General features: G+C 35.3%; 2 protein-coding genes across 5 annotated transcripts; both read right to left on the bottom strand.

The window, feature by feature from the left end:
* Positions 1–4783: 4783 nt before the first annotated feature.
* LOC110899615 (plant UBX domain-containing protein 8) lies at positions 4784–15392 on the bottom strand. 2 transcript variants are annotated; one of them, XM_022146500.2, is made up of 10 exons: positions 13918–15392; positions 11612–11673; positions 10912–11500; positions 9954–10072; positions 8315–8525; positions 7559–7774; positions 7326–7457; positions 6258–6401; positions 6058–6114; positions 4784–5131 (listed from the first exon to the last, which is right to left on the bottom strand). In XM_022146500.2, exons 1-10 carry the CDS (start codon positions 13999–14001, stop codon positions 5024–5026), a joined length of 1722 nt encoding a protein of 573 aa, XP_022002192.1. In that variant the 5' UTR covers positions 14002–15392; the 3' UTR covers positions 4784–5023. The 2 variants fall into 2 exon arrangements, with proteins under 2 accessions (XP_022002192.1, XP_035837507.1); XM_035981614.1 differs by having other exon boundaries at positions 10912–11497; positions 13918–14104.
* A 1655-nt stretch (positions 15393–17047) lies between these two features.
* Positions 17048–21826, bottom strand: LOC110899617. 3 transcript variants are annotated; one of them, XM_035981613.1, is made up of 4 exons: positions 21500–21826; positions 20245–20371; positions 20061–20125; positions 17048–17774 (listed from the first exon to the last, which is right to left on the bottom strand). In XM_035981613.1, the coding sequence occupies exons 1-4, from the start codon at positions 21587–21589 to the stop codon at positions 17763–17765; spliced, it is 294 nt and encodes a 97-aa protein (XP_035837506.1). In that variant the 5' UTR covers positions 21590–21826; the 3' UTR covers positions 17048–17762. The 3 variants fall into 3 exon arrangements, with proteins under 3 accessions (XP_035837506.1, XP_022002195.1, XP_022002194.1); XM_022146503.2 differs by lacking the exon at positions 17048–17774 and adding an exon at positions 18079–18494 and having other exon boundaries at positions 21500–21817; XM_022146502.2 differs by lacking the exon at positions 17048–17774 and adding an exon at positions 18521–19891.
* Between the last annotated feature and the right edge of the window lie 959 nt (positions 21827–22785).

Below are 22785 nucleotides of genomic sequence, written 5' to 3'. Positions count from 1 at the left end.
GATATATTAGACATACATAAAGGACGAACTTTGAAATTTACTCTAAAAGAAATAGCTACAAAGTAGAATAACAAACTGCAATTTTAATTAGGATAAAAGAAATAGCTACAAAGGGTATGTTTGGCATGGAGCTTTTAGGAGCTTCTAGGAGCTTCTAGCTTTAAGTTTTTAAGAAAAAGCTCCTACTTAATAAAAAGTTCTGTTTGGTTGAAGGAGCTTTAAGCTTTTAGGTTAGAAGCTTGAAGCTTTTGGTTGAACGCTACTACTAGTAGCGTTTAGAAGGAGCTACAAGCTTTTAGGGAAAAAATGACTATTTTAACCACTAAAAATAAAGGACTTTTTAATGCACCAACTTTCTAAATTTTTAGTTATGTCCATTTTGGTCATTTTATACATTTTATTAAAAACTCCAGCTACTCTATCAAACACCAAATATATCTAAAAAGCTACAGCTAGTAGCTACCAGCTATAGCTATCAGCTTCCAGCCACCAGCTACCAGCTTACAGCTTCCAGCCACTAGCTATTTTTGCCAAACATACCCAAAGTAGAATAACAAACTACAATTTTAAAATGAAACTTGAAAGGTTTATAACCAACAAAAATATAATAAAAAAGTATATTTCTGAATTAAAATTTTCCATTCATATCACAAGAGACTACGCATTCTTTTTTTTTTTTTTACCTTCTTTTTTTTCGGAGTAAAATCTTCATTTATTGAGGTCACCGGAAAACTCAACTTATTGGCCGGAAAACTCAACATTTTCGTCTCAAACCTCTCTGTAACCTTAAATCGGACCTTTAGGAACCTTTTTCTAGCTAAAAAGCGTTTTTTCGGCGACCGTTGACTAACGGCATTGGAATTATGTTAGTTATGGTCCATTGGAGGCTAGTATGTTAATAGTTGAGACTGTCAGTAGTTGTTTTTGAAGATAGAACTGTTGACAGCTAACGACGAATAGTTGCAGTTATTATAATCCAATATTCCATTTATGAAATACAATATTTCTTTGAGAGAAAAGAATACCCCATAAATTTTAAGCAACTTTAAAAAAGGTACACATTATAAGAGTATTCACATCCGTTCTCCCAAATTATACAAGGGGGTTTTATTTTATGAAAAGTTATTGTAGTTGGTTGTAAGTGATTATGAGTAGAGGAGAGAAAAAATATTATTGTTCACATGTAAATTTGAAAGGATAGTGTTCATCTTTTATAATCTATACTATATAATAAAAGAAACCATGTTTGGGACACTTGTCATGATATTAGGCTATGTACTCTATGGATAATTATCATTTACTTTAATTTCTTCTAATTAATTATAGATAATCTCCTATGAAATATTATTTAGTTTAATCTCTTCAACCTAATTATTATAGTTAATTATTATTTATATATATACAAATAACAATTAAAATCTGTATCTTTACTATATAATAAAGTAAACTAGAGGACATATGGTATTAATCAACTATATAAGATTTAGGACTTATTTAGTACGATAATTATAAATAATCTTGGTTAATTGTGATAATCATAATAAATATTTGTGCTATAAAGATAATCCATCACTTAAAAACATTAAAAAAATATGACTATATTTAATTGTGATAAAATTATGATCAACATTAGTTTATAACCTTCTAATCGGGTTATAAATTATAAAAGTAATTTTACATATATTTAATTCATGTATTAGAATACATAGGATTTATTATATAGTTAGAATTGTTCAACCCGTGTAACACACGGGGAACTAACCTAGTTTTTAATATATTTTGAAAGTGCATGTGAATGAAAGAGAGATTAGAAAAAAATATAATGATAAAAGAATTAAAAATATTATTTCATTGAAAAGGAGAAAAAATGTAAGGTAAAAATACAGGGTTAGATTTGAATTCTCTAAGATAAAAAGAAATAAAAAAGGCTACATGTTATAACAACGAACTACAATTTTATAAAGAAACTTTTGAGGTTTATGATCATCGAAAGTATTTTAGAAAACATAATTATGAATGATAATTAGAAAACATAATTATGAATGATATTTTTCAGAAAAAGATTAATACGGGTAGTACAAAAAACTTTTATAGTTGTAACATTTAACAGGTCACACCACACACTCAACAAAAACTTTTATAGTTATCATATTTAACAGGTCACACCACACACTCACCACACAACAAAAACTTCTATAGTTATCATATTTAACAGGTCATACCACACACTCAACAAAATTACTAAAATGAATAATTCCAAACGAAAATTAGATTAACTGTTATAAATCTTATGCTACAAAATCGGTAACATGAAAAAATAGTTTATATGTGGTTGTCAATCGTGTCGAGTTTTGGTTGAATTATTCAACCCAAACATGCCACATATTTTTATTCATGTCAAAAACATCAACCCGAACATAACTCATATCTTTATTTGTGTTGAAAACATCAATCCTAACCCACAGACACTTAAAATCGTGTAACCCAAGCACGAGTCATTTATTTAAATGTGTCAATTGGATTCATGGGTTGGTGGTACTTGGTAATCAAGTTGTAAACAAGTTGATCAGGCTGGTGGATTATGAAAAGTGGGATAAGTGAGTTAGTGAGGGGCTATTTGTTTAGCTCCTAATGAGCCTCTTAATGGTTCAGACCTCTTACTGGTTCAGCACTTAATGGTTTAGACTGTTTGTTTTGCGAGCAAATGTCTGAATGATTCAGATATTTGCCTCTAAATGATTAAGCATTATACTGAGTCTGGATGGTTAAGATCTTTTATCTGAATTGGTCAGACATTTGTCTCTGAACGATTAAGTATTATAGTGGCTCTTAATGGTTCAGATCTCTTACTGGTTCAGCACTTAATAGTTCAGACCTTTTACTGGTTTAACACTTACTCATTTAGAAATTGCCAAACAGCCCCTGAGTTGACATGTTTAATTAAACAGATTAAATAGGTATACTCGAACACGACCCGTTTAATAAAACAAGTCAACCTAAACACAACTTATTTATTGAACAACTCACAACCTGATTCTTTTCGTGTTATGTTTCGAATTATGTAATAAATTACCATCCTTTTTAAATTAGCAGGGGCGGCCCTGGGGGTGGGCGGGGAGGACCACCGGCCAGGGCCCGTGATTCCAAAGGGCACATCTATATTTACAGGGAATCTGCCGTAGTCGCCGTTTAACTGTTTCACCCCCTGAAAATCGTTTAAATGAATAAACAAGGTGAAGAAAAAACGGTCGGGAAAAAAAATCGGCAGTCGGCGATGGCAGTACGAAGCGCTGGACTGCAGGTCACCGGTGGTTAAAGGGAAGAAGAAGACGTACAGAACTCACGCGTTCTTAATGTTTAGGTTATTGTTTTCATATGTTATCTACCATTTTATTTGATTTTTATCATTTTATTTTACGTAGAGTTAATTGTCGGTTAGTTATTTAGTTAGGTGTTATTTGGCGTTAAGTGTTGACTATTTGTGTGTTATTTGACATTATTTGTCGATTATTTAGGCCTTAATTTGTTAGAAACTTTGTTAGGGGGGGGGGGGGGGATATTCCACGGTCCTCCCAACCGTCGAGGTGATCCCACCTCGCAGACCGCCATCCAGCAAGCCTGAGTCTAGGGGTAAATCCGCTACCGTAGGGGCATTGGGAACGAGCAAGACTCGAACCCGCCACCTCCGGGTTAGAATGCGGGCTGGTGGCCATTGGGCTGACACCCAATGGTTAATTGAATTGTTTAATGCTATAACTTTAATCGTTGTATAAAAAATAGTTTACATTATGTATTTTGTTAAGGCCTAAGTGGCACATTTTTTCGAGCTCGGACAGGGCACCTGAATTTTCAGGGTCGGCCCTGTAAATTAGTATCGTAGATTGTAACTTAATATGAAAGGTTGTCGGTATATACAAAAGTTAGAAAGCTCGAATAATTTATCCACAAGGAACATTCCGATTATTTTTGGTTGTTCTCACAATTTTGTTTGTTCTTATAATACGTGACAGATGTCCCGATAATGGGATATTTGGATCTTTGCAAAGTAATGTTATTCCGAAAGATGAAAATTACCGGAATCTCTTTTATAAGCATTTATCATCACATTTTTGAAAAAAAAAAATATTACTTGAAATGTTTCAGAGTTAGATCATTAATTATAATTCATACACCTGTTGATACCCTCACTATAAGTATCAAAATAAATGGGTTAGAAAAAAAGACGTTAGGAGCTCAGATGTTAAAAGATTCCTTTTTGGGTTAAAATGGTAAAAGTGATATGATCACAGAGGCCAAAATCATAATTTACTCTTTAAAGTTTATGAAATGGTTCAAAATCATAATTTACTCTTTAAAATTTATGAAATGGTTCAAGTGAGTATTGATTATTACAAAACGCCATAGGTTTGGCTTTTCAAATGGTAGCAAATATGCTTTTTTATGTCAACTCGTACTAAAATTTCTGGAACATCTTTTTATACGAGAAAGCCTTAAAAAACGAATATGCTTTAGTGTTATTTCCCACTAAAAAATCCTAGAATCTTTTTTAGGACAAGTATTGATGATCAAGTAAACATAACAAATGTTCCGGTTCACAGTACCATGTTCGGTAACATTGAACGAGTTGTGTATCTACATGCACTTGTGCTCACATTACGACACCATCGCCCCATCTGAACACCAGTGAAGACCACATAACGAAGAGGATCGATAGGTCGATGTATTTCAATCAAACAATACAAACAGAAATAATTCTGTTGCAATGAGTCAACAACAACCAAGAGCAGATTAGACCAACCATTTAAAATACGAGAACTGGTGTCATATAAAAGTACCAGAGAAGAAATATGTAAATACAAAAGTTATCACAAACCCAGCCCAAACCGTCTAATAGCTCGGACAATCAAGCTCCACGACTTGTAGAAACCAACCAATAGACCACAACCCTTGAACCATGAACAAAGTTTATATGTAATTTAAGTATCTATGTTTTCTGAGCAATAAACTATTTTGATACCATATTTTAAATAGGCTCGAGAAATAACGCCTCTTGTTTGCTAGTCAAACCAAGTTCATTCAACGATAAGTTACTTTCCCCGTCACTGAATGCCTGGCGAGGGTAGGGTCTCACCTGTGTAAGAGCAAAACAATAATAGTCAGCTTATAAGAAAACATATCAAATGAGCCAAAAGGGTCAGAAGTTCCAAGGGTGTTTTTATTGAATAGTTATCATATCATTTTATTTAAGATTTTAAGGTCATTACCAGACACATAACTTTTGTAATCACATTCAACATACCAATCACGTTACATCGTTGTAAGGAAACTTAAAAATTTGGACAAAAGCATGTTGTTACTAGGGGTGTAAAAAGAGCCAAGCCGCTTATGAGCTAGTCAGGATCAGCTCGCAAAAGGCTCGCGCAAGCTCCAGCCTGAATTGAAGCTCATTTAATAAACGAGCCGGAGTTTCACACGCCTAGCTTGACTAGGCTGACCTTGATATTTATAAAAAAAAACAATAAATATGATTTTATATAATTATATAACGAATATTATTATTATTATATATAACAATTAAGATTTAATAACCAGAAATATATAATATATCTTTTGATATATGAATAATTATAATTAGAAAAATATAATATATATATGTAGTACAATTAAATATTTTTAAGCCTACAATATTTTTGTTTGGATTCAGTTTAAAGAAAATTACATAAGAATAGCAGGTAAACGGACGGGCAACAAGCTGCGCCGCAACCCCCTTTTAATATATAACAAACAAGTCAACCCAAGCATGGAAAATAATTAGTGAGTCAAGCTCGAGTTTCAGACATAGAGCTCAAAGGGTGTTGAGCTCGAGTTTTAGACACATAGCTCGAAGCGTGTCTAGCTCGAACTTGAGCGCTTTAAATTTTAAACAAGCCGAGCTTGGCTCGTTTACACCCTATTTCTAACAAATAATTTTATCAGATACAAGCCACCACATGAACTGAATAATAAAAAAATTTGAAAAATGTTTTGATAAGAAAAGGTAAGGAATTAGTGAATTACCAATCTGTATGTGCCAGGCTTGAACACTCGGGCAACATCAATGAAGCTGAAGAGATGCTGCCAAAAAATAAAAGGTAAAACAACTCAAATGAGAGTGGTAGTAACATTGCTAGAATACTAAGAGTCCTCTAATTTGGCATTTTGGAAAGTATGGTAATTAGGTTAACACAAAAGGTTAATGTTATTAGAAATTATTATACCTGTAACTTGTCAGTCCTGAGAAATCTGCGTCCACGACGGCTTCCATCGGGCATGCGCACAAGAAGCGTGACAGCGTTTTCATCATCAGATGCAGGTTCCTGAGGAAGGGATGCTTCTTTTCCTGCTAACTGCCTCTCCAGTTCCTGCAAAACAAAAAAAAATATATGAGTGGTTTTGGATGATTGAAGTTGTGCCACGACAAAGCAGTATTACAGATGACATGAACACCAAGGTGCGAAAATTGTAGAAAACAGATGAGGCTAAAGAACAAGTGCTAGTTTGAGCAAAAGATTATAAGTAGATATACATATATTGATTATGGAGATGTATGCATGTAGCTGCATGTGTATAAATTTCTTGGCCAGAAGGGATGTGTATACACACATATATATGGCGTGTAAATGTTGTATACATGTATCTATATGCATAAATTGTGTATATATACAGTATGTATATGTACGTACACTTGTATTTATATGTATATGTAAAGATTTGTGTATGTGTGTGTACGTACACAAACAGAATCGTTAAGAAGGGACGGAAGATATATCCCTGAAGTATAGAACTTTAAAACAAGTATCATTAACATAATAGAACACTAGCATAGTAATGTTGATAACATGTATAATAAGAAACCATTCAGGCCTTCAAAAACTAATAACAATATTAATTGACAAGCAAACACTAATATTAACATGGGTAAACAGACAGCATCCGGTTAACATCACAAAATAAACATTATATTAGATTCAAAAGCATATTAACAACTAGCATGCCCTTAGCTCAAGCCCATACTGATGTCTACAAACAAAATTATTTGAGGTGGAATTAGGCATTAATGCCCTTATTATCTCTTTTATTAAGAAGTTTCAAGCTGACCTGTCATCTGTTGTCTTTAGTGTGAGTACTGAGTAGTGTACTTTGTACTAGTTTAAAAGAAAGATTAATTGCATTGCACTTACATGGCAAAAGAGAGATAAAAGCAAGAAATTTGCTACCAAAAGAGAGGACACACACTCTAAGTAGCATAAACAATTTACTGAAAAAACACTTTAAACACAAGTCACCTGTTCTTCTTCTAGCTTTATGCGTGCTTCTTCTTCCTTACGCCTTTCTTCTTCCATAGCAGCTTCTTTAGCCGACTGCTCTAGTAACTCCTTTTCTCTGTCAGCTTGCAATGCCGCAAGATACTCATCATCCTGTACGCAGTTTTCAAAACTCACATCAAAGGATCCAAAACTATATTTTTAAAAGCAGACTGCGGTTTCGTGTTAAATAATCTAACTGTATTTCAACTTACCTGTTGTTCTCTTATTAAGCGCTGAGCAGTTAGAGACGGTGATGGAGGACGAGGTGTTGACCTAGGATACGGTCCAAGATTTCCATCTAAGCCATTCTGCATGTATTGATGAGGTGCAAATGGTACACGATATCCACTCCCTTCAGGAATTCCGCCAAAGATAGCAGCCTCAAGCATGACTGCTTCATCATGTTCCATAGATGAGATGCCTCCCCACTGTTAAAAGAAAATAAATTATTATCGAAAACAAGTACTCTAGTATATAAACTAGATGTTAATAACTATTGAGTAACATGCTATTTTCGTCCCTGAGGTTTGGCCAGAATTGCGACTTTAGTCCTAAGGCTTGTTTTCCCGCATCTGGATCCAAAAGGTTTGAAATCTTGTCATTTTCATCTCGTTAACTCTATTCATTTTTCTCCGTTAAGTCAGGGGTATTTCCGTCTTTTTTGTTAACTTAAAGGACAATTTCTGAATTGCCATTTAAGTACATCATGCTAAATGCTTGTACATAAAGTGAAAAAGACTGTATTGCCTTTTAAGTTAATGACAGAGACAAAAATACCCCTGACTTAACGGAGAAAAAATGAAGGGAGTTAACGAGCCGGATAAAAATGACAAGATTTGAAACCTTTTGGACCCCGACGCGGAAAACAAACATTTGGACGAAAGTCGCAAAACTGGCCAAACCTCAAGGATGGAAATGGCATTTTACTCATAATTATTAGTTAAAATGGGTTAAATGTATAAGAATACTTCGTCAGATGGGAAGTCACTCCTATTGTTCGCAGGGTGATTGATATTTGGTGGTTGTTGAAGACCAGATGATAAGTTTAGGTCTACTTCTTCAACGTCTTCAGCAGAATCAATAGACCGAGAAGGTATAAGTCGACTCCTGTTTCTAACCAGAGGTTGTTCTTCTGCTTCTTCAACTTCATCTGGAAACGATGAGCTCCCAGCTTCCACCCTATTGTAAGTTACAAAGAAACTATTTAACATTCTTATTTTGTGGGTCCCGGTTTTAAGATGTCAGCAATATGCAGAATGTTGGATTGACAAGAATAGTATAAACTAGAGTTGGCAATTTCAACCCGTTAATGTATGGGCCGGTTTGGGTTGTATTTTTTATCTAAAAACGGTCGAACAAGTCAAATACGTTCAAAGTCATTCAATTCTATTTTTAACCATCGGTTATCCGTCCCCACGTAAAATATCGGTGTCAAATATCGGCACCGATATTATCGGCAATATTGACCGATATTTGACCAATATATCACCGATTTTTCCGATAGCAGTACCTTTCTTCTTAGTTCTACTATTCGTTTTTCTTCTTATTGCTGCTAATAGTGTTTTATGTCTTAATTATTAATAGTTAGTGTTAAATGTTAGTATTTTAAGTCTTAATCAGTTCCTACTTGCTACAATTGACAGTGGTTTGCAAGTTGCAAAAGGTTAATTTGTTAGTGGTAGGAGAGTATAATGAATTGTTAGGGGGGAAGGGTCACCCAAGGGTAGTATCCTTGCCCCGATCAATCAAATCCCGCCATGTCAAAATTCTTAGAAACTACCCTTAAGCCACAAAACACTGGCGGCTCCCTACCTTCGCCTTAAACATGTACCCTTGAACCATGGACCCCACTCTTTTACCCCACCCACCAATCACGCACACCTTTCAAGAGATGGACCCCACCTCAAACCCCTTCTCTCCTACGCTTGCACGGGTTCACCTTAACGGAGAACCAACTGCCCAGGGAGGCATAGTTGTTAAAAGCCATCGCCTCTTGCGCCTAGGCCCATATTCCAGGCGAGGCGAGACAATTGCGCTTTAAGTCGAGCCAATTGCGCTTTAATCCTTCAAGTGATGGTTCAAGCGCAGATTCCTAGATTTCGGAGAGTTTCCGGCCAAATTCTTTAAATTCCGGCAAGATTCCAGCCAGATTTCTACTTTTATCTAAGGAAAACTAACTTTCTACACTAATACGCTAATATTTTAGAACTTTTGGTACTAATTTTAGAACTTTTGGCACTAAATAGATCACATTAAATGTTATATAAAGGCGTTTGTTTATTTTATTTGAAGAATAGTATTATTTTTCTAATATATAATATATTTTTAATATTTTTTCATCTTGCACTTATATTTTCTCAGGCCCTTGCTTTTTTTGCGCTTTGCGCCTAGGCCCTAAGCGAGGCCTAAGCGCCTTGAGTGCGCCTAGCACCTTTAATAACTATGCAGGGAGGGTACCCGTGAGGGTGGCCCGTCCCTATACAGGTCAACCAAAACCCATCCTAATACAACCGGCAATAAAAATGACCTGTATTAACACAAACCCATATGTTCCATTACCCAACACGCCCACTTTTCCACGGTTAGTATAAGTGATTAGAACCTTACCTTCCGTTTAATGATGTCAACGTCTCCATTTCTTCCACCTCAACCGACTTTGAACCCCTGGGTTCTGATGGTCCCACTTCAGATCCTTGTTGGCGTAAAGCTTTCTCTTGCTCAGCAGTCTGGAAAAGATCAATGTTAAGGAGGAAGGAGAAAAACATAGCACGAGTGCTTTATCACATTATGAAAACTAGTGGATTGGCCCGCGCTACTCGGCGGGATCTAGGCCCGTGGTTGATTCAGTCCGTGCCATAACTTTACCGCTATAAAAACGGTATTTTATATCAGTAGAACTTAAAGAGAAAACTCAAAAATAAAGTCGTGATAGAACAAAAAAATATACTGATGTGTGCTTTACATTGATACAAAACCATAAAAACTAATACAGATGTGGGTTACGATAACATCAACACCGGTACCGATGTCGATATCGGGTCCGTTCGTCACGTCACGTCACGACACCCGCATTCGCTATAGCTTACAACTATGATTTTAACAAAATATATGTCGCAATATCGAAAAACAAAGTTTACACAATTGCGTATTAATTAAAAAAAACAACGAATGCAAGATGTATATTATAAAAGTAACATCGATACTGACTTTGTAAATGATTATTTCAAATATATTAATTTGTATACAAATCATATTTGTTAAATAATCAAACTTTAAACTCGACTAATAATTGAATTTAAATAATACATTAATCAAAGACATTAAATATGATCAAACTTGGAAATACGAAGCTTTCAATTTTAAAATATCTGTCAAGAAGCAAACAATACCAAGCATGACATTGACAACAAACGTCTACATTCAATTTTTGTTTAGGGACTAAAAGTGTATAAAGTGAGAAACTTGTGTGCTCACATTTAAAAACATCAAAGTCCACTGGTGTTCTACAGTGAATTCCACCTTGTCTTTTTAATAACAATAATAATAATGGTAAAAAGATGTAAACCTTTAAAGATAAAGAGACTGCTTGTGCCAATTCCGGATCCTCCAACTGAGATTGCCTTGGTTGCGGTAAAGCTTCATCTCCTAGACCCATCTGGGAATCCTGTTTGGAAGCTTCAATAGCAGCCCGAATCATTTCTTCTTCAATGCCATAATCAGGTAAATCAGCAGCTTGTGGAGCGCTCGGTCTCAAACCAGAAGTTGGAAAACTATCATCGTCGTCATTATCATCTTCATCAACAATCACGACCCCACGAGTTTCCGGGACATGTTCGGTTGCAGTGTCAGTGACATCCTCGATTCTCGGAGCATGTCCAGAACGTTCTGATTCTGTAGTGGAGCTGGGCCCATCCTTGACCTCAATGGGAATCTGTCTCACCTCTCTTGGATGGGAGACGAATGGTTCACCGGTTCTAACCCGTGGTCCACTATCGAATATACTTCTGGTGAAGTTCGGGTCAAGAAGAGAGAATGGGTTCATATCTCTAGCTAAAGGAAAAGGTGGGAAACCGGGTCGGTGAGATGCACTTGGAAATGGATCTTCTATGTCCATGAAATCATCTTGTGGAGCAGCAACAGACGTTTCGTGTCTTCTAAAATAGTATAGAGAAATGTTTTAAAAGTAAGAAGATGAAGAAAAAGTTATGATTAGTGTTTTATTATTTTGTGACGTATGAAATTTAAGGAATAAAGAATGAACTAACGTGGTTCTATCTCCTTCGGTGAAATGTGCATTGACAGCCTCATTGAGATCACCACCATGTTCCTGATAAAAAGTAAATGAAGAAGTTAATATCTATATACAAGATTCTACTTGATATATCAAATAACTTCCAAATATCTATATACAAGATTTGGTGAAATGTGCATTGACACCCTCTGTCTTCTACAGTGAAGTTTTAAAGAAAAAGCATGTGGATCCAATAAAGGTAATATTACATCTTTATACATTGCCCTCTCATTTGCATTTACGACAACACTTTTGTAACTTGATTACTCAAACCCATAACCTTCTGATCTAAAGAGGTAACATTATTGGTTGGTAGGTGAAAACATATATATCCCCATAGTTGTCAATAGCGGTCGCAATAGCGAATAGTGTAGCGTATAGGTCGAAGGTCGCTACACGGTATGTAGCCATAAATAGCGGGATTTCAGTTTTTTCAAATATAAATAGCGATTAAATAGAGCTATAAAATAGCTGGATTTTAGATTTTTATTAAATATACATGTAAAATAGCGTATATACCAGGGTATATTGATATAATGTACATATAATTTTTTTTTAAATCTAGTATATCGCTATTTATAAAATAGTGCCCGCTATTTATCGTTGTGTAGCATATAGGTAGCTTATCGCTATTTGTCGCTATTAACAACTACGAATTATATCCGATACCTATTTATGCAATCCCCAACATTATCACAAGTTGAATCAAATTTTTAAAAAAATACATATGGAAAATATCTCCATTATTTTTTGACCCAACGCAGACCTATACAAAGTAAAGCCCAAATTTTGAAAACCACCAGACTTCAATCTATCAGCTGAAGTAAAAAAAATATCCCCAAAACCATTAATTACTATCTAATCTATGCAAAACTGGAAGATTCCCGTTTTGACTTTTTTATCCCAAACAAAACAAGTTACTTTCCCAAGATCCAAGAAAGCACGGACAAAAAAAGATTGCTACCTCGATTAAACTTCATAACAAGCAGTATTACGGATCTAATTTCAAACAATATCACATGAATTTCGTGTATTAAGCACTAATCTCAAAATCAAAACCCTAACTCTTCACATATAACAGATTACACACGTGCAACTGATTAATCGAAATTAAATAAGAAAATCTTGTATTAAGTTCCAATATCAAAATCAAAACCCTAACTCTTCACATGTACCAAATTACACCAAACCTAGGGCACACACAACCAATTAAACAAAACTAAAACACAAATTACGGCAAAGTTAAACACAAACCCCTACATTCCACTGTAGAATCAACAAACAAGCTCTAGACATCATATAATACATATCAAACATGAATTAACACTTCCGATACTTACGTAATCAATTAATCAGTAAAACCATATCAATTAATTGACGAGAAAAAGGAACAATTTCGCTTTCATGTATCAAGCACTAATATCAAAATCAAAACCCTAACTCTTCACATAAACCACATTATACCAAATCTAGGGCACATACAACCAATTAACCAAACCTAAAACACAAATTAGGGCAAAGTTAACTACAAACCCCTACATTCCACTTAGAATCAATTTAAAGAGCTCTAGACATCATATAATTCATATCAAACACGAATTGTCAATTACAATACTTACGTAATCAATCAATCAACGAAATAATATCAATTAATCAGCGAGAAAAAAGGAACAATTTCACATAGATTTCATGTATCAATCGCTAATCTCAAAATCAAAACCCTAACTCTTCACATAAGCCAATTAACCAAACCTAAAACACAAATTAGGGCAAAATTAACCACAAAACCCCTACATTCCACTGTATAACCAATAGAATCACTACACAATCTCTGGACATCATATAATTCATATCAAACACGAACCAACACATACGATGCTTACGTAATCAATCAATCAATCAATCGACGAAACAATATCAATTAATCAGCGAGAAAAATGAACAACTTCACATAAATTTCATGTATCAAGCATAATCTCAAAATCAAAACCCTAACTCTTCACAAACAACAAAATTACACCAAACCTAGGGCATACACAACCAATTAACAAACCGAAACCACAAATTAGGGCAAAGTTAACCACAAAACCCCTGCATTCCACTGTATAACCAACAGAATCACTAAACATCATATAATTCATATCAAACACGAATTATCACTTACGATGTTTACGTAATCAATCAACCACTCAACAAAACAATAACAAAATCAATCACGCGGCGATAGATATATAAACAAATATGTGTAACATCAGTGACGTGATTTAGATTCAAAATTACCGTGAGTTTTTGTATGGCGATCGATTCAGATGCACCGGTGATATTGATGAATGTGTTGATTGATTCCTGATCAGGTGTCGCCATCGGTGAAAGTTTGCAGAACAAGTTATTGAGTTGAGAAGAAGAGGATGAAGAAGATATATGTGAAAGAAAAGATTAATAATATCTGAGTTAGGGTATATATCTGTTGCTGAAGATACAAGTATAAATAGTGTGTGAATTGCAGAAATGGTCTTTTGGTTGTTTGTAGGTTTGGTCCTTGTAGTTTGGTTTTTTAAACTTTGGACCATTTGAAAGTTGAAATCGAACTATCATGTCATATTTATCCAATTAAAAAAAAAAGTAATTTTAGACGGATAAAAATTTCCCGATGACCTAGTAGTCTAGTGGTATGGTGTTTGCCGTTTACAGAAGTATTGTGGGTTTATATCTTTTGCACAATGCACTTTTAAATGAGATTTATTGACGTAAGAACAAATAAGTCAAATTTAATGACTTTTTGCGTGATTTAGTAAGTTATTAAATAATTTGATTTTTTTTCAGGTTTTTTTTTCAAAAACTTTTACTTGAATAGATCAAAAGTCAAGTACGTGAGTCTTTCATTATAGTTATTGTTCTAATGAGAACGTTCATGGGCATTGTAGAGTTTCCTGAGTCTCCAAAGATTATATATTTATCAATAGAGATATTTGAGGTCTTTGTTTGATCCCTTAAATAACGAATTTTATATTTAATTGAGGTGACTCAAACAAAAGGTATTGTGTGACATCTTAAAAACAAAATTATTGTATTTGATTTGGATAGCTAAAAGATAATCGGATATTTTAATAGTGGGGAATTCAAATGAGAAGAAATTTTTTGTAAGAATAAAAAAGAAGTTTCAACTAATAAGAATGCTTCATTTACTTCATTTCATTTTTTTTATTTAGTATTAGTGTAAGGCTATATTGATAAACTTAGATGAATCATTAATTGGTAGTCTTCCTTTTTAATAGCTAACTACATTAAATTTGTAACTTAATATAAAAAAAAACATACTTTTCAAAAAAAGAAAAAATATATAATTTAAAGTGTAGCATAAGTTACGAGGTGTGTAGGGTGAATTACGAGTTCTGTAAGATAAATTTCAAAACGTGTAGGATAAATTTTGATGTGTGTAACTGTAAGCAAAAATTTAAGTATGAAGGATGATAGTTTTTATGACTAGTTAAATAGTCAAAGATAATAATAAATAAGTTGAGAGAAAAAACTATTTAATATTTTACATTTGTACCCTTTGTTCTTTTTCTTCTTAATTTAATTTTCTTCTAAAATGAACATTCTCCTATTTTAATAACTACTAGATATAAATTAATAGAAGATATGAATTCGGTTTTGAATGGCCTATGACAGATGCAAAGTCATTTCCTTTAACGACCAACAGTATCAATCCTAAGCACTCTCGGGATATCCATTGAAACAAACGGAGTACTCTGAGAGTAACCCGAGTCCACCGCCAATTTCGGGGAAAACCTAGTAACCCACCCGTAGGCACGACGGTGAAATTAGCGGTAAAACACATTTGGCTCAAGGATCGACCCAGGTTTCCTCATGCCTCTTATCATTGCCCACTAGTGCCTCACACTGCACCAAGTGAGAGTAGAATTTGCATCTCCCAAGAGAAATGCAAGTCTTTCACCACTTGATAGAGAGATCATTGACCGCCTGATCCAAAGTCATTAATAAAAATTATTGGAAACCAAACTAGGGGCATGTTTGGCTAAGCTTTTTGAAACAACTTATTGATTTATTGGCTTTTTGGAAAAGTCAGTATGAAGTGACTTATTGACTTTTTCCCTTCACATACACCCTCATTACCAAACATCATTTTGAAGCTTATGATTTTTTACAAAGCCAATAAGTCAATAAGTTGATTCAAAAAGCTTACCAAGCATGCCCTAGATATATAGTTGCTCGAAAACTCTAAATTGAACAATGGATGACTTTTCCTCAAACCAAAACTAAATACGTCTAAATTGGGAAGCAAAATGACAAACAAGTCATTGTAGTTTGGTTTCGTACTATATTTTAAGAAAATTACCATTTTCAACATGACACGTATATACCCGTTACTTTTAACAACAATGTCGTTTATGGTAACCCCCTCCCCCCCCCCCCCCCCCCACCATCTTGTATGGTTTGTCCAAGAGTATCAAAATTGGCTCACAATTCCAATACATGTTAACACCTGACATGACTCATAATAATGACTAATATGATATTTTCTTAGGTGTTATAGTGAGTCATTGACCTCACAGTGTTTGTGCTAAGTTCTTGAACATCACATCACTACTGCCTCATAGAGCATGCATCGTGATTTTCCAACTATCCAAACCGAACTAACCGTGAATAACGTCAAGTCGTCAACCAGTTTAGCTACTTAGCGTAGTTCTCATTCACTCCTACACAATTATAAAGTAGCATTGGATTTACATTACAACTTACTAACTTAGAGCTTACATAGCCAAAAGTTTCAATACTATATAGTTCATAGGTCAAAAAAAGCCATGAACCCATAGTACAGGGTGCAAAATAACCTTTTGTATATAGATAGTATCAAGCCCCTGGGTGCTTCTCCATTGTTCTATAGTACACCACCACTTTTCTGGATGATCAAGCGGTACATCAAGGATTGAACTAAATCATACGGGCCGTTGGATGAGAGTCAACATTAGGTAAAGTCAAACTTCAAATATAATCAATGGCTAATAGTGCACGGTGATGAGACCACCGTCCCAGATCTTCAAGAGTCCTTGTTTTAAATTTGAGAAAAATGCCCGGATAGTTCCTGTGGTTTTGCATTTTTTCACCTATAGTCCCCAACTTTCTAAAATTACCTGAATAGTCCCTAACTTTTCAATTTTCGTTCCCGGATAGTCCCTGGGTCTAACTTCAGTTTGTTTTCTCTGTTAAGTGGGTGTGAAATGACCAATTTACCCTTTCCTTTAAAAGACCAAACCACAGGGACTATCCGTGCATTTAATAAATAAATAAAATAAAAATCTAATTAATAAATCAAATTTCAAGTGGGCCCACAACCTACCCCACCCTCACCCTACCCCTATCATCGTCTTCTTCTCAAAACACCCACCTGCAAGTTTTGGCATGGATTCAATGGCAAATCATATCATATCATATATCTTCAAACAAATAACACTCAGAATATTAAATTCAATTCAATACAAATAAATTTCACATTGAAACTCACCAGCAATTGTTGTAACAGGGGAATTATCATCTTTAGCTTGAAAATTCTCAACATCTCATTAAATATCAAATCCTCCTGAACTTTCTGACAAAGCAAACAAGCAACATGAACAACTTTCACAGCAACCTCCAATTCCTTCACATACTCATCACCAACCTCCGATTCAACGGCATAGTCCCTGTGGGTGAGGGTGGGGTAGGTTGTGGGGAACAAGGATTACATGAGTATGACCAGACACGTGGAAATCAAGCTGAAAAAGACATCGGTTACATACTCTTGTCTCTCTTTCTTGTGACATCATCAACTTTCACTCTTATTATTTCTCCGGCCAACTCACCGCCTGAATTCCGATCATCCACACCACCTCATTTCACCATCGCCGGTGTTACAAAACACTTCATCAATCGTCAGTTGATGGTAACAGACTAACGGTAATGGTAGTAATCCGGCATTGGACTTCAACTCTTGTGTGAGTATAGATATGAAGAAATTCTCACAGTGAACAGCATACTCACCAGCAATTGAAACAGAGCTTGTGGGGATTTGGTTCAACGGCATTATGGGTGATTTTATTAACTGTCAAATTCGTTTCAAAAAGCTAACTGGTTTCCTGTTGAATCCATGCCAAACCCAGAGGCTTTAAATTCATCAATTTCCACATCAAAACTTGCAGGTGGGTGATAGATTTTGAGAAGAAGATGATGATAGAGGTAGGGTGAGGGTGGGGTAAGTTGTGGGCCCACTTGAAATTTGAGTTATTAATTAGATTTTTATTTTTTTTATTTATTAAATGTCCGGATAGTCCCTGTGGTTTGGCCTTTTAAAGGAAAGGGTAAATTGGTCATTTCACACCCACTTAACAGAGAAAACAAACTGAAGTTAGACCCAGGGACTATCCGGGAACAAAAAATGAAAAGTTGGGGACTATTCAGGTAATTTTAGAAAGTTGGGGACTATAGGTGAAAAAATATGAAACCACAGGGACTATCCAGGCATTTTTCTCTTTAAATTTTGACCTTCCATTTTAAATATATTTTTTGGCACATGTTAAATATGAGAAGAGATAGTAAACTACATTACCATGATACATAACACTGTTTTTGTATGAGAATCCTCATTTAACTATTTTTTTAGATTTTTAATTTTTTTATTAGATAAAAACAATCAGAAATTTACAGTAGAATAACAGGTAAACGGACAACAAGTTGCATTGCAACCCTCTTTTAAATAACAAAGCTGATCCTACAGTAAACAAAGCTATGGATCTTTGACGTCGATAAATTGTTGTGCATGATGATGATCCGCTACACTCTGCCTAGGAAACCGACAGCTTCAAAGACAAGAAACCCAAATGTATCAAAGACAAAGAGAATGAAGATATGTAAATAAATTAAAAAAATAAAAAGTATTTGTATAATTAAATAATATATTAAGGAGAAAAAAATAGATGATAATATATGTGTTTTCAGCTAAATTATCTTTTACTCTCTCTTATATTGTTGCAACCTGAATCCATAGGGTTGTTCACGAGTCATACTGGACCAAACTGACATTACCTAGGCCGATGTCAAGACCATATACATGAAAAGTCCTAAACCGAAGACCAAACCGGTCACAATCCAACTGGTTCGGATCTAGATTGGTTTATTTCAGTCGGGCTAGATCAAGTTGCCAAGGGTAACAAATCAAAGGTCTATAAATTCCATGCTTTTGTTTGTTCACTTAACTTAATAAGATGAAATGAAATTCACCGCATAACTATGGTGCACGGTTTTGTATCGTTACTTTTTTTCTTCTTCTTGTGAACTTGAAACATATTAAATCACGTAAGGAGAAACTGTCCTCAAAAGAAGGAACATTAGAAAAAGAAAAATATATAACGAATTATATAAAAAGGGGGAAATTTGATTAACTTGAGTTATTAGATAAAATAAACAGAAATCCAATGAAAACTAATAAATATTTCACGATATTGAAAGGATAAAAAGTTAATTGTTTTATAGTTATCTCATTAAAAAAAACCGATTAGAATTTAAGCCTTACAATAAAAGGGACAACTTTTCAATTAATTACAAGAAAAATTATAAACCACTACCCTTTATTTTGGTTCCTTGAGTGGAAGTGAAGTTTTCTAAATAATTTTTTATAAAAAACTTTAATACAAATTTCGTTCCTCTTTACAATAAAACTGAGGGACAAAGTGTAAAACCAAGAAGGAAAAGGTAGGTAAACCCTCGACATGTTCACCTATCATGAATGTTTAAAAAAGATAAAAAAAGTTATACCAGTGATTGAACTAACCGTTTTTATCGGCTTATTGGTCACATTGAACTCGACAACGGGATTTTCAAAATTTTATTTAATATAAAATGCATTTTTAACGCACATGTAATGTTACCTTGCTTCTACTCCTAAATTACGTCATATTTCTCACAAGTCGTCCATATCACATGTCAGGAATCGAACAATAGCCCTCTCTCTCAAAGGCAAAAGAGAAAAGACTCTACCATCAGCTAAAACAGGAATAAAATCTTCTATCTTCTTCTTCTATTTTCTATCTCTAATAAATAAAAATAATGGGGGACACGTGTCAGTTTTATAGGTCATCTAAAAGTTGGTTTTCCCGTTGATCTCTCCTATTAAATGTTGGATGACACATGCAGACATCTGTCAAATTCTAGATTTTGATTTCCCGTCTTCGAGGGCCGGCTCAACCCTTTTAGAGGCCTAAAGCGAAGTCAAGAATTAGGGCATTTTTTCTTTAAAAAAAAAAAGAAAACTATAATTTATAATGAGTTGGGCAAACATATAACATGCAAAATAGACGAAGTTGGTCGGTCACCAAAGTAACGATCCATAAAAATGTCATAACAAACATATTAGTTTCGTGTGATACCTGAGGAAGAAGTGAACAATCAACAAGAAGCGGGTCGGTCATCGAAGTAACAATCAACAAGAACCCTAAAATTGACAACATATTAGGTTTAGAAACACAAAATCATCATATCATGACTAAAAACACACAATCCTCAAAATATGATAAAAAAATATACACGATCAAGACTAGTTTCGTGTGATACCTGAGGAAGAAGTGAAGATAAAGATGAAGATGAAGACGTGAAGATGAAGAGATAATCCATTGATAATTGATTGATACCTTTCTTGACTATAAATGTGAAGAGGAAGAAGTGAAGATGAAGAGATAATCTGTTAAAAGGAAAGGATATATTGGGATCAGCGAAATTAGTGGACAATTGCATCATCTCCCATTATTCTAGTAGAGGATATTCAGTTTCCATTCCTCTCAAATTAACAGCCATCAAATATTCAGTTTCTTTTTTAGATCATCGTTGTCTTGCCTATATAATATGGCTGTGTTTTTTCTTGTATTCATTCATTCAAGTATCAATAATAAAAAAGCCTCTTCATATCATGGTATCAGAGCAGGCTTGCTCATCATATACCGTTTAACCCAACCAAGCTACCATGTCCGGAGACGGCAACCCGGGTTCCGAGTTGTCATTACAACTTGCGAACTTGTTAAAAAACAGCCTCAATCAGCAGCCTCAAAACCCAAAACTATCCGACAATCTCCAAATCAACCTCAAACTCAACAGTCAGAATTACGCACTATGGACTCGGATGATCCGAGTCGCCATAGGTGGAAAGTCCAAATCTCTGTTATCACATCTAACCTCAGACCCCCCAGACCAAACAAGCAAAGATTATGAACAGTGGGAATAAGAAGACTTAATTGTCTTTTCTTGGCTTATTCAGAATATCGAACCCGTACTCGCAGGCAACCTAACCGAGTATCCCACCGCGAAAACGTTGTGGGATGCCCTGGTGGTTACTTACAGCAGCGGAAGAGACAAATTACAAACCTTTAACCTTCATGTCAAGGCCAACGGCATCAAACAAGACGACAACCCTCTTGAAGATTTCTGGATTGCATTACAGGGGGTGTAGGGGGGGGGGATTGACAGCATTGACCCAAATCCCATGAAGTGTCCAGAGGATATCAAGATATACTCAAGAATCATCAGGTCAGAACAAAAATTGTTTCAATTTCTAAATGCCCTCAACCGAAAATACGAACCCATTAAACGGGAAATACTCCGGATGGAACCCATTCCCTCTGCGGAGGCGGCCTACGCTGTTGTTCGTAAGGAAGCCGCTCACCAGAATATTCTGGGAGTAACTAACAACGATTCAAATGGCATAGCAGCTGGATTAATTGCCACCAAAACAGAAGGGTCGGGATTATCAACAAAGGGGTATCGACGGTCTGAGGGAAAGAAAGTCGGACAGTCAGGAAAATAAGATAAATCACACCTGAAGTATGACCACTGCGGTATGACAAAGCACACCAAAGAACAATGCTTCCGTCTGGTCGGCTACCCCGATTGGTGGGCCGATGGCCATAAGAAGAGCACCAAAAATTATGCACCAGAAAAAGGCAAAGCCTCCGCCGCGGTTACCACCAAAGAGACTGGCGATGGCACCGATCAGAAAAATCCCACTGGATTCGGAGGGATGGCAACGGCAACCGTATGTGAAGAAGAAGATGATGGTTCCTTTTATGTGCAAACAGGTACAGGGGGTAAGAGACCATGTGTCTCGAAACCCCCATTCTCCTTTTACAATACATCAAAAAGATATTTTCCTCATGTTTCAAAAAGGACCCCTACCAAATCTAAAAGGGTTACCACCTTGTATTACATCTTTTGTTTACTTTATATAAGAGAATTTTAAAAATTGCAAAAAAAGGTCCCTTATTAGTGGTATGGCAAATATAGTTCAACATAACATTACGAGACGGGATTTGTCATGGCTATTTGATTGCGGAGCAACAAATACAATGACTTATGACTTATCAGATTTTGCCATACCCACCAAACCGACAAAGTCATATATTCAAACGGCAAATGGAGAGAAGATGATTGTAAAAAATGGGGGAACTATCGAAATATCACCGACAATTAAGCTCTCGAACTGTCTTATGTCCCCGCTTTGTCACACAAACTCCTGTCAATAAGCCATGTAACAAAGGAATTAAATTGCTCAGTTCTTATGCAACCCACTTTTTGTATCTTACAGGATATCAGGACGGGAGCGATCATTGGGCGTGGCACTGAAAGACAGGGGTTGTACTATGTGGATGAGGTGACTCAAAACGGTATTGTAATGCTTTCTCATGGAACAGCAGAACGAGAAGCATGGCTATGGCACAGAAGGTTGGGGCATCCATCCACCAGTTATTTACATGTTTTATTTCCTAAATTGTTTCCTTCCGGTTGTAAGTCACATTGAGAAACTTGTGTGTTAGCCAAGAGTCATCGTAAGACTTTCAAACCTAATAATACAAGGGTCGACTCACCTTTTTCGTTAATTCACTCAGATGTGTGGGGTCCTGCTCCGATCATTGGGGGTCAGAACTTTCGTTTTTTTGTCATATTCGTGGATGATTGCACTCGAATGACCTGGGTGTATTTATTAAAAAATAAATCCGAAGTTTTTGATAAATTTATTATTTTCTACACCATGGTCCAAACACAATTTCAAAAAAACATTCAGGTCTTCAGATCTGACAATGGAGGAGAATTTGTTAACTCCAACAT

Source organism: Helianthus annuus, chromosome 13 (assembly GCF_002127325.2).
Source record: "Helianthus annuus cultivar XRQ/B chromosome 13, HanXRQr2.0-SUNRISE, whole genome shotgun sequence".
In the NCBI taxonomy this organism is placed as follows: Eukaryota; Viridiplantae; Streptophyta; class Magnoliopsida; order Asterales; family Asteraceae; genus Helianthus; species Helianthus annuus.
The sequence above is the reverse complement of the archived record's forward strand: the minus strand, read 5'-3'. Positions and strand labels throughout refer to the sequence as shown.